We start from the raw sequence: 16,673 nt of genomic DNA, 5'->3' as shown, positions 1-16,673 counted from the left end.
CTTAAAATCAATACAAATGGTCCACAAATATATGAAATAATGTTCAACATATCTAACAATTAGGGAAATGTACATCAAAACTACATTGAGATTTCTCATTCTAGTTAGAATGGCAATCAAGAATAAAAATAATAGTGAATATTGATGAGGATGTGGGGAAAAGGCTACATTCATACATTGTTGGTGGGACTGCAAATTAGTTCAACCACTCTGGAAAGCAGTATGGAGATTCCTCAAAACCCTAAGAATGAAACCATCATATGACCCAGCCATTCCACTCCTTGCTATATATCCATAAGATACAAAATCAACATACAATAGTGATGGGGGGCAGCCACATCAATGTTTATAGCAGCACAATTCACAAAAGCCAAGCTACTGAACCAACCTAGGTGCCCTTCAACAGATGAATGGATAAAGAAAATGTGGTATACACACACGATGGAATGCTACTCAGCCATAAAGGAGAATGAAATTATGCCATTTGCCGGTAAATGGATGGAACTGGAGGCTATCATGCAAAGTGAAATAAGCCAGACACAAAAAAAATCAAGGTTGGATGTTTTCTCTAATATGCAGAAGATAGTCTAGAATAGGGAAGTGGTGGAGAAAAAAAAGGAGGGGAGAATTTTATCAAACAGAAGAAAGATCAGTGGCATACAGGAAGGGGATTTAGGGGGAGAGAGGAGGAGCAGAATAAGGAAGAAGAGTGGATTGAATCTGAGCTAACTTATCTATGAATGTATATGAATAACCACAGTGAATCGCTATTATGTATATCCACAAGATACTAATTTAAAAAAAACTATTAGTAGCACAAAGATCAGTAGAGGGAAGGGAAAAGGGGGAGGGAGGAGAGAAGAAGGGGAAATATAGCAAATATTCCATGCTTTCATAATTATGTCAAATGAATACTAATGTTTTGTATAACTAAAAGGAACCAATAAAGAAATAAAATCATGCTTAGAAACATCTCACCAGACACAATGTTCTATAAAACATCATTTAGAAAACCCCAAATTATTTTTGAGAATGTTTTTGTAAAATGTGAAATACTGAGTGCAGGTTTGTGTGGGGGGGTTGTTGTTTGTTTTTTGCTGTTATTTTGCGGTGCTAGAGATTAAACCCAAGGCTTCACACATGCTAGGCAGACTACCATTGAGCTACAGCCCCAGTCTTATTTGTTTGTTTTGGAGACAAGGTCTTGCTAAGTTGCCCCAACTGGCCTTAAATCTGCAGTCCTCCTGCCTCAGCCTCCTGATTAGTTTTGTATACAATATTTTAAATGTACATAACGACACCAAAATATTTTTCCATTTTTCTATGCTATGCATATTTTTAAGATCTATTTATATTGTGTATACCTAAAATTTCTCTCAGTCCTGGACTTTTTAGTTATATTAGTAGTAGATGATATTTTTCAGACAGGGAACAGTGATTAAAACCTATCAGATAGCATCAAAAAGCATAAACTACTTAAAAATAAAGTTAACAAAGGAAGAAAAAAATTGATAGGCTGAAAATAGAATATTATTGAAAGAAGTTAAAGACAATAATAAAGGGAACATTTTGTAGATTAGAAGACTTAAAATTAATATGTCAACTGTACTCAAATCAATCTCTAGATTCCATACAATCCCTATTAAAATCCAAATGACTGGTTTACAAAAAGAAAGATATCCTAAAATTCATATGGAATCTCAAGGAACCCTAAAGGGCCAAAACAAACTTGGAAAAGAACAAAATTGGAGGACTCACACTTCCTGATTTCAAATCTTACTACAAAGCTACATTAACCAAAACAGCACGTACCAGTAAAGACAGGCATATAAACCAATGGAATAGAATAGAGAACTCAGAAATAAACTCTAAAATAATTCTTGACAAAGTCATTCATTTTCACTGAGATCAATGAGTAAAGAACAGTCTCTTCAGTACATGCTGCTGTGAACAATTGGATACACACATGCAAAAGGATGGAGCTGAATTAGTTGAATTCTTAACGCCTTGTAAAAAGGAACTCAAACTATGAATATTAGAAGAAAAAGTGACATTGAGTTTGACATCTCTTGGATATGATACCAAAAACACAAAAGAAAAAAAAATTCAACATCAAATTGAAAATCTTGTTCATTAAAGGACATGATCAGTATAATAAAAAGGTCTCCCTTGAAATGTGAGAAAATATCTGCAAATCACAAATCTGATACAGGATTAATAACCAGAATATATAAAGAACATATAAAACCCCCCAAATTACTGCCCAGAGGAGAAAACATGGTTTAACCCAACCCACATTTAATAACAAAAAAAAAAAACAACTCAATTAAAAATGGGCAAAAGAACTTGAATAGACAGTTTTCCAAGTGGCCAGAAGCACATGAAAAGATGCTTAATATCACCAATCATTAGGGAAATGCAAATCTATGATGAGATGACACACTTTTCACTTCAGGTGGGAGATTTCACTTTACATTTTTTGAGGACTAGTATCTAAAAAACAACATTGGCTAGGGTGTGGGGAAATTACAACCCTGTGCGCTTAGTGGAAATGTAAGACAGTTGTAGTTGCTGTGGATAAAAGCATGGCAGGTCCTCTAAAAAATGATACATAGAATTACAACAGGATCTACCAATTCCAATTTTGTGTTTATGCTCCAAAGAATTTAAAACAGGTACTCAAGCAGATATGTGTACAGCAATCATCAGATCAGCATTATAGCAATAGCAAAAATGTGAAAGCACATTTCACAATAGCAAAAAATGTGAAAGCAGTACCCATTGAAGGATGAATGGATAAGCAATGTGTGGTCCATATATAAAATGGACAGCATTCAGCCTCAAAAGGGTATACAGTTCTGATGCATGCTACAATGTGAATGAACTGGGATGACAGTCTTCTACATGAAAAAATCCAGACACAAAAGGATAATATCATATGATTCCACTTATGTAAAGTACCCAGAATAGTTAGAGAGTTGAAGAGTAGATTAGAGGTTCCCAGGTTAGATTACAGTGGAAAAAGTATACTTTACCTTATTAGAGATTACTAAGGTAAAAGTAAATGGCAAATGTAAATATCATCAAAACAATTTTTAAAAAAACCAAGAATACTCAACTTTTATTTCTCCTTATTGCCCTTTATGTTTAGGGGGGAAAAGATGTAAAAACAAAATAGAATAGGCATGTGGATGTTTGTTTTGTTTTTTGTGGAACTAGTGATTAAACCTAGGCCCTGGCACATGCTAGGCAAAAGTGCTTTACCACTGAGCTACATTCCTGGTCCTTGAATTTTAAGCCAGGATCTTACTAAACTGCCCAGGCTGGCCTTGAACTTGTGATCCTCCTGCCTCAGCCTTCTGAGTAGCTGGGATTACAGGCATGCACCAACAAGCCCAACTGCGTATACTTTTATATTTTACTGGATTTACAAGAGCCAAACACATGAGCACCTATATTTGATCTATAGGACAATCAACTGATTCTCAGAGGAACCCCATGGGTTGCTGTAAAACCCCAAATCACTGCCCATAGGAAGAAACATGGTTTAACCCAACTTGTAACTTATTTGTTTCTTAAATCCTAAAATAAAAAGGTAAAACAAGATCAGAAAAGACAAAACCCACAAAAATTGTCTTATCAGTATGTACAACAGGAAGGAAAGGTGGTAGGCAAATAGTGAAATGTATTAAAGAACAATGAAAATTGTAAGAAATTATTTTCAGCCAGGCATACCTGTAAGATTAGTGATCCTGGAAGCTGAGGCAGGAGGGTCACAAGTTCAAGGCCAGTCTGGGCAACTTAGACCCTGTCTCAATAAACAAAAAGGGCTGTACCTCAAAAAAGGGATATAGTTCAGCAGTAGAGTCCTACTGGGTCCACTACCCAGTAAATTGGTTTTTCCTTTTTCTTTAATAAAAATAACATCCAATAAAAAAAATGAATAGGGAATAAGCCCTAACTACCAGCTCATCAGCCCCATGTAACAGAGTGTTCCTACAGAGTAAGACTGCAGCTCCCCAAACAGAAAAGGCTTCTAAAGGATGTTCCAAGCACTTTTGCATGTGAACAGATGTAGCTGAGGAACTTTTCAAAGTTACCAAAATATCCCCAAACTGTCATCTGACCTTTAAAAGTGACACCGGCATTTTCATATTGTGATGCCAAGTGTATTTAGATGATGAACAACCAGTCCACATATGGACTTACATTCTCATTTTCATCAACCAACAGAGCAGTGCCTTGGGGCCACTAAGACAGTCAGGATTAGTGCATCCACAGCAGTTAGGTGGCTTTGTGACATCCTGTCTGCTGGAGTCTCTCCACAGCTCTGGGACCACTGACTTGAGAGAAGATGTCCAAATGAATAGGGAAGTTACCCTATTTACCCACCTATCACCTCATATAATTCTCACAATGACCCTATACATGTGTATTTGCCCTGTGAGGAAGCTGAACATCAAGGCTTTTTCCTTGTTTGGAAGACAGTAGTGTACCCATCTGACACCAAGGGTGGGACCAAGAAATGAGTTTAAAAAAAAAAAGTCAGAAAATATTAGTTCCCCTGAGGTCTTGGGGGGTGATCTTTGGCTCAACCAGGCCTGAAGACCACATCTTCCAGTTCTTCATTTAGCATCCACCCAAACATCAGGTGTCAGACTGGGTAGTCCCTGGATATATACATAGACTCTCCATGGACTATGTGGATGCAGCCGGCTTAAAGGAGATCAATTAGTGGACCCTCAGCAATCCCATGTTTGCTTTCCTAACACTGACCTGCTTCGAGAGTGGCAGGTTCTGCCCTCCCAGAGCCACAGCTGCTGTGATTGTCCTTCTCTGTTCTTTGAAGGGCCTTCGTCTCACCCAACAGAATTGTATTAAATACAGTGTCTCACCATAGTAAAACCTCCAGGGCACGAAACAAAGGTAATTAGATATATTACTGTCTTCATTAAGAAAGTCAATGCCTCTAATGAATGGGTAATAAATCCTTTGGGGAGACAAGAGGTGTCCAATTATTTGCATTCAATAGAATTGAATGTTATCAATAGATCACTGCTGAGAGAGCATCTGATTGTTGGCTTAAAAATTTCAAAAACTTGAGGAACACTGCTGTAAGATACATCTTTCATCTTGCTTCATGTAAACAAAGTTAACCTAATAGGAACAGAATTCACACTAAACCCTCTCTCTTTCTAGCAATTTGTAATATTTATCAATGAATACAGAATATGTAAATCAACAAAAAATGTTCCCTCTATGTCACTAAGAAGCCAATTTCCAATATGTATATATAGTTTTTATGCTTAATAGTTAATGTCCAACTGTAGCATTTATGTTGTTTTGATTAATTGTTTACTACTACTAACTTAACATTAAAGTCAGTCCCAAAGTGTTTTTAAGACAAACACTGGTGGTACTTATACTTTCTAAAAGTCCTGTGACTCTCTGAATTCTTTGTCATTGCAGATATGAGTAATAGGAGGATCAATAAATGATCTTGAACTAAATTAAGCTTCAGTAAAATTCTGAGGGTAAAAACAGAGTAAAGAGCAACATAAAATTTTCAAATTAGGGGCTGGGGATGTAGCTCACTGATAGAGCACTTGCATAGCATGCTCAAGGTCCTGGGTTCCATCCCTAGCACCAGAAAGGAAAAAAAATACCCAATTCCGTTGAAAAGTATATTTATTAAATGAATGATTATGGGTATCACATTCTTAATGGTAGTTATAGAATCTACTAGATATATGTGAGTTTATTTGCAAATGTCAATATTTATAATATACTGGAAATCATAGGCTTTGCAAATATTTAAAATGATTTTTAAAATTTTCAAATATACCAGAAGGTGTAAAACTGCTTTTACAAAATTCTGTTAGGAGTTATGCAAACAGAAAATGTTAGGATGACTGCATCACACCCCTGGTTATGGCTCAGTTTTTGCCTGAAACAGACCTGAAGGGGCAGGGTCTGTGAAGAAAGAGCGTGAGCAACCGCAGCATTCAAGGTGAGAGCCACCAGGAGACACTGTGGAGGATATGTGCCAACTCCAACTGCTACGTCTTCCCTATGGCAGGAAGTAGGCTTTAAAATGTCTACTTAGGAAAATTTATGCAGTGTTTGGAAAAAGGAGCAAGGTTACTGGAGCATCTGGTAAGCTCCAGTCAGCAGAAGGCCAATGAGAGGGTCAGTGTCCCAGGAAAAGGTGGGATGGGAAGAAGCTCAAGGTAAAGCTAAAGGGATTCTTCCCACTCCAGGAAAGGGCCTTAAAGATCAAACAAGTGCTTCCAATCATGTGCTTTTAAAAAAATCTCATTTCTCTCTATTTAGCTGCCCTCTGCTTGGTCACATATCAAGTCTTAATTATTTCTGGCACAAATGAATGCATCAGTCTATCACGTAATAAGTATGCCCTGCCTCTGTGCTAGGTTCTGGGACTACACAATAACTAAATTCACACCCTGGACCTGTGTGAAGTTTAACCTCCTACTCGGAGCTTACCAGCAAGCCAGCTTCCTAGCCTTCACATCGTTTGAGTCTTAGAACTCAAAACCCACAGAACACACTTCATGTCCTCTCAACTCCAAATGTCTGATTCACTTTCACATTTCACTTTCTCCCAAGATCCTTGGACAAGCCCTAGTTAACTCTAATCGCTCTAGTCAACACCCAGTGGTATAAGTGGATACCCAGCTGAGGCAGGTCCACATCAGGGAGAGTCAAGTACTTCTACCTCCTCCTCTCACTGTGCCTCCAGGGATGTGCCCAGATGACAGGAGTGCTTAGAGGCCACTAGACAACTGAGACAGTGCATTTACCTGTACATCCCTCAACTGGCTCACAACTCCCCCCCTTAATGGCTATTAACAAGTTTGCCTTGGTACTACATAAATATTCCACCCTTCTTTCAGCGTGAAAACTCTTTTAAAGAGTAGAAACCACGTTTATTTTTATACCGGGGATTGAACCCAGAAGTGCTCTACCACTGAGGTATATCTCTAGCCCTTTTTATCTTTTGAGACAATGTCTCACTAAATTTCCGGGCTGGCCTTGAACTTGAGATCCTCCTACCTCAGCCTCCCAGTCACTGAGATTACAGGTGTATACCATCACACCCCGAAATCTTTAAGCTACTATTGAAAGAACTCAGTTAATCTTAACACAGCTTTCAAAACTATTATTTGAATGACATTCTCTATGCAGGATTATTTTCTGGGACTAACTTTTTTCTGCAATAAATTCCTTCAGTTTCTAAATCTTATAATTCATTCAATAAACATTTACTATATATGTTAGGCAAGGCTGTGGACACTAAAAATAAGGTAGCAAACAAGAAAAAATTCCTATCCTTGTACTCTAGTGGAAAAAACAATGAAAATACAGAGACTATTATTTAAGGTGATGTTAGGTGCTATAAAGAATCCACAAATTGCAGTCCATATCTGTAATTCCAGCAGGTTGGGAGGCTGAGACAGGAGGATTGCAAGTTCAAAGTCAGTCTCAGCAACTTAGTGAGGACTTAAGCAATTTACCAACACTCTGTCTTAAAACAAAAAAAAATTAATAAAAGAGCTGGGGATGTGGATCAGTGTTTACGTGCCTCTGGGTTCAATCCCTGGTACAAAAAAACCAAAACAAAACAAAAAACCAAAACAAAACAACAACAACAAAAACACAAGACTACAGTACCACTTTCTTGGTGTACCTAATTATACAAATATTTACCTAGAGGTTTTCTACCAATTTGCTACCTATATTATCCAAGCTCTGTTGAAAAAGTAAAATGCCAAAGATTTGCTTAACAAGTATTCTGAAAAACAAATACAAAAAACAAAATAGAAAATATGCCCTTTACACTGCTACATACATTTTCAAATTCACAGATTTACATAAGGACATGGCAGTATCTGGGAACAAGAGTCTAATGTGCATCATTTAAATGCCCACCCAAGAAACTAAAGACTTATTTTCTTCATAGGTGGAGATAATCCCACTTTCCATAGAGGAAATGGAAAGGTGGCTGACTACTTCCCTCCACCTCAGCCTCTCATCATCCCGGCCTTTGGTCATCAAGGACAACTTTTAGGTCCCTGGACAGTCCATATACCCTGTTTTCTCAGGTTCACAAATGTGGTCACCTTTCTCTGGAGAGTCTCCCACCCACCCCACTTTCACCACTCACTTGACTCAAATGTCACTTCCTACAGCTCTGACCACTGCCAACTCCATTGAGGTACCAGTATTTGTCTCAAGATACACTGATAGTAGGGTATGTATTAAATTTAGACATGGAACCAATGGGCTCTGGGATGCACTGTCCACAGCTGAAGGACCTTGTGCCTTAACTGAGCCCAATTAATTAACAGTGCCCAATTAAGATGTGTCACAAGGTATAGAAGACAAACTGATTCATTATATTCAAATATCTTCTAAATGTGATAACATTTAAACTCAGGTAGGTAGAAGGGATCTCACAGAATGATATCATTTATGCTAAGATGTAATTCTTCTAGATTACTAAGATTTCAGATAATGGAGAATGGTCAGCATTTAGCACGCTCAACTTTCATTAGAGAAATGAAGGTACAGTTTATAAATATAACCCATGTCCTTACATGATGACATTTCATCAACAAGGAACACCACATGTGATGATGGTCCTATAAGATGGTCCTATAAGGCTGAAAAATGCCCATCACCTTTCAACATCCACTGTAGTAGGTAGCAGGATGTATTATTACTAGTGGTTTGAGGTGATGCTGGGGTAATCAACCTACTGTATAGCCAGTTGTGTAAAGATATAGCACATACAATTATGTGTTGTACATAGTAACTGATGATAGTAGACAACTATGTTACTGGTTTATGAATCTACCATACCATATGTCTTGTTATTTTAGAGTGTACTCTCTGTTTATTAAAACTTGTTGTGCTTCAGAGCAGCAGTGTCACATCTCAAGTTTGCCATTTCTTGATTTTATCATCAGGAGGCCTCCTTGAGTGTAGGCTTACCATCTAGGTTTGTGTGAATTCACCCTAATGATGCTCCCATGATAACAGTTGCTTAATAACAGTTCTCAGAACCTGTCCCCACAGGGACATGATGCATTATGTGTCTGCAGCAGAGGGGACAGCAGTCTGGTTCCGTCTGGTCTGATTCAGCATGGGATGGATATTTTGTTTAAAATTCTTTTCACTGATGGAGGGTATTAAAGAGCTATTGAGGTTTCAGTTATTTTGGGAAAGGACCAAATAACCGGATGTTTTGGTAGAGAACAAGATGGCCCCTTTCAGCACAGCTGTCTGTAAGGTTTTGTTTGGTTGGTTTTTGGTTTTTAGCATACAAGACTTAGCCAATGATTTATTCAATTTTTTTTTTAACCCAGCGAAATTCTTAATCCAAGAAGAAATCAGACAAAAAAAAAAAATGAACAAACCTCCTACCAGCATGGGAACAGTGAGGTGACTGTGGCCTGGTGGCAACCAACACAACGAGCACACTGTGTGGGGAAGTGAGGACCCCACAGGCACTCCCGAATTCCCCTAGAGGTGCTGCCTCAGGCTCAGGTGGGAATGCCCATCAGGTGCCACATCAACTTCTGCTCAGACTCCCAGCAACCATCCTCTGCCTCAGGAGTAAGCCACTGTGCCCCGTGAAATAATTCATTATATTGAATTGTTCAATATATTCTCTCCATTCTTACCCTGAAAAGTTTTTTTTACATTCAATGCCATTTCTTCTACAAGGCCAGATGCCTAGTAGAGTTTTTGATATCTACATATAAGCTGAGGAAAAAATTAACATTTATCTTCTTGCAGAAATTGGTTATTACCTATCCATAAGGAAACAGTTTTAGAAATCATAACTACCTCTTTGGCAATTTTCACTTGACTTGACAATATAATCGAAAACCCAAATGGTCTATAAGTTGGAGATATGAACAAGGAAAAAAAAAATTCCTAAGATCAAATGTTACTGGGTGGGAGGCAGGAGGTGGCAGGGTTGAGAAGATGTTGGTGAAAAGATAGAAATTTCAATTAGTCAAAAAAAATTAAAATAAATTCAGGGTATCTACTGTACAATATAGTGATAAGGTTTAGTAACATCATACTGTATAATTGAAAATTGCTATAAATAGTCTCATCACAAAAATATGTGGGGTAACAAATTTATACATATATCAAAACATCATATTGTACAACACAAATGTATACAATTTTGTCGATTTAAAATAATTAACAGTAAAAGAAAAAAATGAGGCTGGGTGTAGCTCGGTGGGAATGAAATGCCTAGCATAGATGAGGCCCTAGATTCAATCCCCAGTACCACCAGAAATAAATACATACATACGTACATAGAAAAGTCAAGAGAGAAAATTGATTTAATGATATAAGCCAAGAAGAAAATCTGGGTTCAAGTAAGGCAGAAGACAGCAACAATATCAGAAGATTCCTGCTAATCAAATGCTGTATATATTACAATGGCAACTTTCCTTCTGACTGTGCATGTCAAACAAGAGCCCCTCAGGACAGTCAGCAAGGTGTACTCTGGAATAAGGGCACTTGGGTTTCAAACTCCATCTCTGACATAACAGAGTCACTACCTTTTCTAGTTATTTCGTGGAACTTCAGTTAAAAATGGGAATATAGAGGGGCTGGGGTTATGGCCCAGTGGTAGAATGCTTGCCTTGCACGTAAAAGGCCCTGGGGTTCTATCTATCCTCAGCACCACATAAAAATAAATAAAGGTATTGTGTCCAACTACATCCAAAAAAATTTAAAAAATGGGGATATTGATTTATTATGCAGTCATAAACACTATTCCACAGTCAGGTTGCATTGGTTTAAACCTCATGTACTCAGCAAAGAACTGTGCTCAAACCCAAGCATTACTGTGGGAGACTCAAAAGGAACATGATAAGCAACTATCATGCAGTGGGTGTGGTGAGCCTAATATATGTAAAACATAAGAGTGGTTTCTCCCCCATACAAGTGCTCAATTGATGTTAACTATAATTTGCTTGTATCTAAGTAGGGGTTATTTTTGGCATTTATTTAAAATCATATGCAAGAGTTACCAGGCATGGTTGTATTTCTGCAAATTGGAAATCAATTCTAAACCAACCTACTTACCTATGAACTGGTATAACAATTTTACCTATGTTTGGGGGGAGAATTTGAGAACCACCCAAAACTTACATTTCATGCTTCAATAGCACTGTGAATCAAACACACAATAGTGTGCTATCTAAATAGACTGAACAAATATTCCACCAGAGTCCAAAAGGTCTGAATAGACATATCTGAACATTATTGAATTCTGTGGGGGAAAAAGAAAACACTACTTGAATTCCACCTGGAATAGTTAATAAATAAGACCGTTGACTTTGGCTCTTTTATTTTGCTTTTGCAGCATGCCTTAAAAGCAATTACTATTCTATTACTGTTCACACAAGAGAAAATTTACCAGTTTGTAATTTAGAAGCAAGTGGAATAGACAGAAGAAAATGGAGCCACTGCTACAGCTTCCAAGAAGCCACAACAGCAGCCTAAACCTTTAAAAGACACACCATCCATCACAGCAAATAATAATCTGGACATGTCTTCATGTCTATTCATGAGAGAATAATCAGTGAAAAGTAGGTTGAAGGGAGAATGATGAACAAAGACAATACGAAGAGGCAGAATGGAGAGTGTCTTTTAAACCCAAATCGTTATTTCTGGCCCATTAAAATATCAAAATCCAAATGAAAACTGCTGGTCTCCAAAGAAAACTATCAAAAATGAACCATAATTCAAGCAATATACATCCAGAGAGAGCAAAGAAAATCTATAGATGCAATATTTATAGTCTAAGAAAATTTGGTGTAGTTTTATATACACAGTTTTACAAAATTCTCACATTCTACCAGACCCATGGCATGACTGTTAATATGCTTTCAGAGGAGAAGAAATAAAATATAAGGGGTACATTTAAGTTAGTCTTTTAGGGTAAACCTAAGACAATCTTCCAGGATTTTTCACTTTAAGAAGATAATTACCCTAAACTAAGTAACTGTATCAACTCTTTCAGGAAACAGTAACTATTTTAGGAAATGTCAAGCATTGTAAACTCTAATATTCTTTGGATTATGGCTCTAGTAAATTGCATGCAAGAGGGGGGAAATAGTTCAGCACTTACTATGGGGAAGAAACACTTTCCTTTTACTTTCCTTCAGCAAGACAGAATTAAACCTCAACTCCAGCATCTTCCTAGCACACAGACAGCATAACAGCACCCAACATGAAATATAAACAAGAGGCCTCTTTAGTTCACTGCTTTCCAGATACATCTTCAAGATACAGTCTCATTAACTTAGCTTGTCTTCCAGTCTCATCTCATTAAAGATATTTTTTTTTTCCTTGCTTGGAAAGTGTTTTTTAACCTTTCAATTGATTTCCAAAGGTAAAACTAACTTCACCTGAAAAGCGTCCACTTTAAACTTAGGAAAGCTTTGAAGGTTTTCTAGTGAAGAACAGAAATCTGATCAATAATGTTATTGAAAATATGACCAGCTAAAGTCACAATTGCTTGTTGTTGTGGCTTTTATTAAAGCAGCTTAAATCCTTTGCAAATAAGCTTTTCCAGGGAGCTAGATCAATAGGATGCACAGGCAGGCCCGATTACCAGTGTGCAAAACCCTATCAATGCCACAGGAAGGACCAGAGTAGTTGAGATACTTGAAACCTGATAAAACCCTACTACTTCCTTCTCCAGTGGAAGTTTTTGTGGCTACAACTCACACTTGACTTCATTTGCGAATGGATTTGGTTGTTAACATAGGATTGTTCAATGCAAATATTTCTTTCCTGGCAGCAGAGCTCAGTTAAAAAGGGAGGCTGAAAATTAGCTTTATGGGAGGAAAAAAAACACTATTTCAACTATTCCAGTTACTAGAGAGGAATAATTGACTACAGATTGCCTGTTGCGTGTGTAATTCAATTTGGAGACCTTTCATCCTTTACTTTCCTTCATTTGCAGCCAATCCTTAGTGAGTTAATTTGTACCTGGTTCATTTTCCTCCTTTTATCTTATCTACTCTAACATCAACCATGGAAATGAGAAGCATTATGAATAAAAGATGAAGCCTGACTTGGGACATTCTTTCCTTCCCGTGAATGACTTAAAAACTAAACTCTGTGAGTATGAACAATATAAAGGGCTGAGATATATGCCTCAGCCCTATAGTATCCCTGATCAGCATCTTTCCCTTCCCAAATAGCTGCAGTTATCAAAAAATTTTTTTCTGGTCCTATCTTTTCTACAAGAAAATAGTGTTTAGACCATAGTACACATAGAATCATTAATTCCAGAATGGATGCATAGTAGGTCATTCCGTTAATGAAACTAAGAGTTCAAAGAAAAAAAAAAATCTCCAGATTCTGAAAAATGCACAAGACTAAGGACACATACATTCCACTGATCAAGTTTAATGGTACTTGCATACAAGGTAAAAAGTTGTAACAAGGAAACTATGTGTTCAACACAAACTTACACAGAGGCCTAATCTTACAGCTAGGGGAAAGGGAGCTGGAATGTACTGTAAGTTATAAAAATTACTGTCTGGGAAAAATGTCCAGGAGATATATAACTTAAATTCTAAGTGTTTGATACATATTATACATAAAAACAACAAACTTTTTGATATGTATAGTTGATAACTCTTCATAAATAGTTGTGCATGTTCTTAAGATACATTTATTATCTTATTACTTCCAATTGTACAAAATTTTAGTCTTAAAAGTTTTGCATAATTTCTCTTTATAATTTCCTCTTTGCCAATACTATTTTTTTCTCCCTACTCTTTCCTTTTATCTCTCCATGAGCTGATGGAAAATCCTACTGGATTTTCCTCCTACATAATATCCCCCACTAACAAGCCTCCCTTTTAGCTTGGTGAGCATTAAAGAAAGACTGTTCCAAATGTTTCACTGTCTAGCATTAAAGAAAGACTGTTCCAAATGTTTCACTGTCTAGTATGTGCCAACTTTTCCACTCATGCAACACCTCATGCCAACAGACTAAAAACCGGGATAAATACAATTATTTTCCCTTGACAATCCAGCTCCTCAAATGTTAATAGTGATATGCATTATTTTACTTAGACCACTCTTGGAGCAAAGAGCACATAAACAGCCCAACTTAAAATAAGAACCTAACTTTAAAACCATCAGATCATCTTTCTAATCATGGATATAATGAAGACAATACATTCACAAGCTTATTTCTCTGGAGAAACAATGGAAAACAAGCCATAAAGTGAAATGATGTCCAGAAAAGATGCTCCTTTTATTCATGAAGGTGAGGATAAATGGAAATGAAGGTAGTAATTAAGAAAAAAAATTGAAAGCCACATAATAACTAAACAATCAGAGTACAAAGTAACTGTCCAGAAGTTAAGAAAGCAAAATAGAGATTGGGATGAAAATGGGGTGGGGCAGTTAGGTATTAGATTACTAGTCATACAGATTATTTTATCACTTCATTATTATTCTCACACAGTTTTGGGAATGTCCAATTGACATAAGGGGAGGAAGGGGTATTGGGGGAGTCTTTCCTAGGCAAGATGTGAAGGAATTTCAGGTGGAGGATGGTAACAGTCCCACAGGATATCAAAGACATCAAGGTTTTGGCCAACTGTAACTGTGTACTGAGAAGAAGAAAACTGATAAAGTCATGCAACTCGGTCTCTTTGCAGACTACACACAAGCCCACTGCAAAATACCAGCCTTTAACAACACCTGTTTGAATCCCATGCCTGCTGCTTGTAGATGCTTGCGGCTTTCCAAAGAACATACACGCCTTGCAGGAAGGGCGCCCAGCTGCGCTCAGAATTTCAAGAAGCACCTGAAAGCAATGGCCTAGTGCAAAGGGAGCCTGTTAACTCGCTAAGCCAGAGGCCTTAAAGGAAGAAACGTTGTGAAAAGGGCATGAGTCAGGCTAGATGATGTCTTGGGCTGCAAAAAGATAACTGCAGGGCAGAACAATCTCAACTCATTTGCCAGAGAGGCTTCCTAGGAAAGGGTTCATCATCATGGGCAGAAAAAAACTTTTGTGGAGTACAAGGAAGAGATAGAGGAAGGACCCTCATAGAAGTCAGTGTTTCACTAACAACCATTTCTGCACCTGGGAGCTGTATGAGAGAAATTTGCTTCTGGGATGATTTTCGAGTTATCTCCACTTTCCTCCATATGGGCCTGACTTGGAATTACACCTGTATGCTTTGAAAACCCTTGGAGTACACCAAGCCTACCTCCAGATATGAGCTCCATCCTCAAGCTGGCCAGAGCCGGTTCCCTGCAAATTACCTGTGCTATTTCTGTGGCCCAGTCTTGGGACAACAAAGCTCCAGGGAAGACTTTGTCTCCCTGGGCCACAAGGTCCTTTCACCCGCTTCACCCCACTGCCCCAATGTCAGCGGTGGCTGCAAACTGCCTGGGTGGAGCTACTCCACTCTGAGTTCCCAATGCGCGCACGCAGAACTGAGAACTTAAAAGTGCAGGCAAAGCGCGAGGGGACGTGAGACGCCAGCCCAGCTGGACCCGAGGCCCCTCCCGCCCTTGCCCTCCAGTTGGGGCAGGCCGGCGCTACCTCCTGGAAGAGCTCCAGACTGTAGGTGTTGTCGTCGTCTGCGAAGAAGAGCACACCTGGCTGCGCGCGCTGGTGCTGATGCCTCTGCCGCAGCCAGGCTAGGCCGGCGTTGCGCTGCTCCGTGGCGCGCGGCAACCCTGGCCGTTTATAGCGCCGCGGCGTGGGCACATGCAGGTGCGTGTTGGGCAGTCCGGCCCGCGCCAGGAAGCGGCTCACCAGTTCGCTGCGCGCCGTCGCATCCTCCACCAGGATCCAGTGCAGCTGCGCCACCTGGCGGAACGTGTTGGCCAGGCGGGTCAGCTCGGCTTTTTGCACGGGGCGGCTGTAGGTGGGCGTGATGGCATAGATGGTGGGCAGCAGCGGCTCCGGCTGCGGCCGAGACTCGTTGCGCTTCTCCGCACCGCGCCCGGAGCTACCTCTGCGGAGCGGGAGTCGGACGCCCCCGCGGCCCACTGGGTAGGGAGAGAAGTAGGGGCGCGGAGTAAGGGGGGGCGCAGGCCTGCGTGTGTCCACGTCGAGCATGATGATGACAATTAGGATCCAGGGCAGGAGGATGAAAAAGCGACTGAACAGCACGGACTTCATGGTGCGCACTTCCCGGTTCTCTCCGACACCCCAGAGGGGGACGAGCCGGCGGACCCCAGGGCTCGGCTAGGACGCCAGCTGGCTCCCGCACTCAAGGAAATGCAACCGGCGCGCTTTTCATAGGGCCAGGGGCGCTGCAGGGCCCGGGAGCCAAGGGGCTCGCCACCTGGGCGTGGGGGATCCGCGCAGGTGCTGGGGAAGGTAGCACTACAAGAAGTGGAAGCGGGCGGGAGGGCAGGGGCTGTCCCTTCACTCTGGGTGAGTCGGCGGGAAGCGGTACTTGGTCCAGCCGCGCGCTGCTGGTCCCAGAGTTGTGCCCAGTGAGGGAAGGCACTGATCCCCACTGTGCTCTTCCCGAAGAGTGGAAGCCTGGAGCCGGCACCCGGGTTGCCTCGCTACTCTAGTCCCACCGCGCTGCGGGCAAAGGGGCTCCTAGAGCGGGCTTCGGAAACGC

At 39.8% G+C, this 16,673-nt stretch overlaps 1 protein-coding gene across 1 annotated transcript in view; it reads right to left on the bottom strand.

The window, feature by feature from the left end:
* The window catches only part of B3gat2 (beta-1,3-glucuronyltransferase 2), a 61,841-nt gene extending 45,622 nt beyond the window's left edge, over positions 1-16,219 (bottom strand). The window contains exon 1 of the mRNA XM_026391321.2: positions 15,635-16,219. Coding sequence (XP_026247106.2) covers positions 15,635-16,219 — 585 coding nt within the window. The remainder of the gene's footprint in view (positions 1-15,634) is intronic.
* Between the last annotated feature and the right edge of the window lie 454 nt (positions 16,220-16,673).

Source organism: Urocitellus parryii, chromosome 8 (genome assembly GCF_045843805.1).
Source record: "Urocitellus parryii isolate mUroPar1 chromosome 8, mUroPar1.hap1, whole genome shotgun sequence".
NCBI lineage: Eukaryota > Metazoa > Chordata > Mammalia > Rodentia > Sciuridae > Urocitellus > Urocitellus parryii.
The sequence above is the reverse complement of the archived record's forward strand: the minus strand, read 5'-3'. Positions and strand labels throughout refer to the sequence as shown.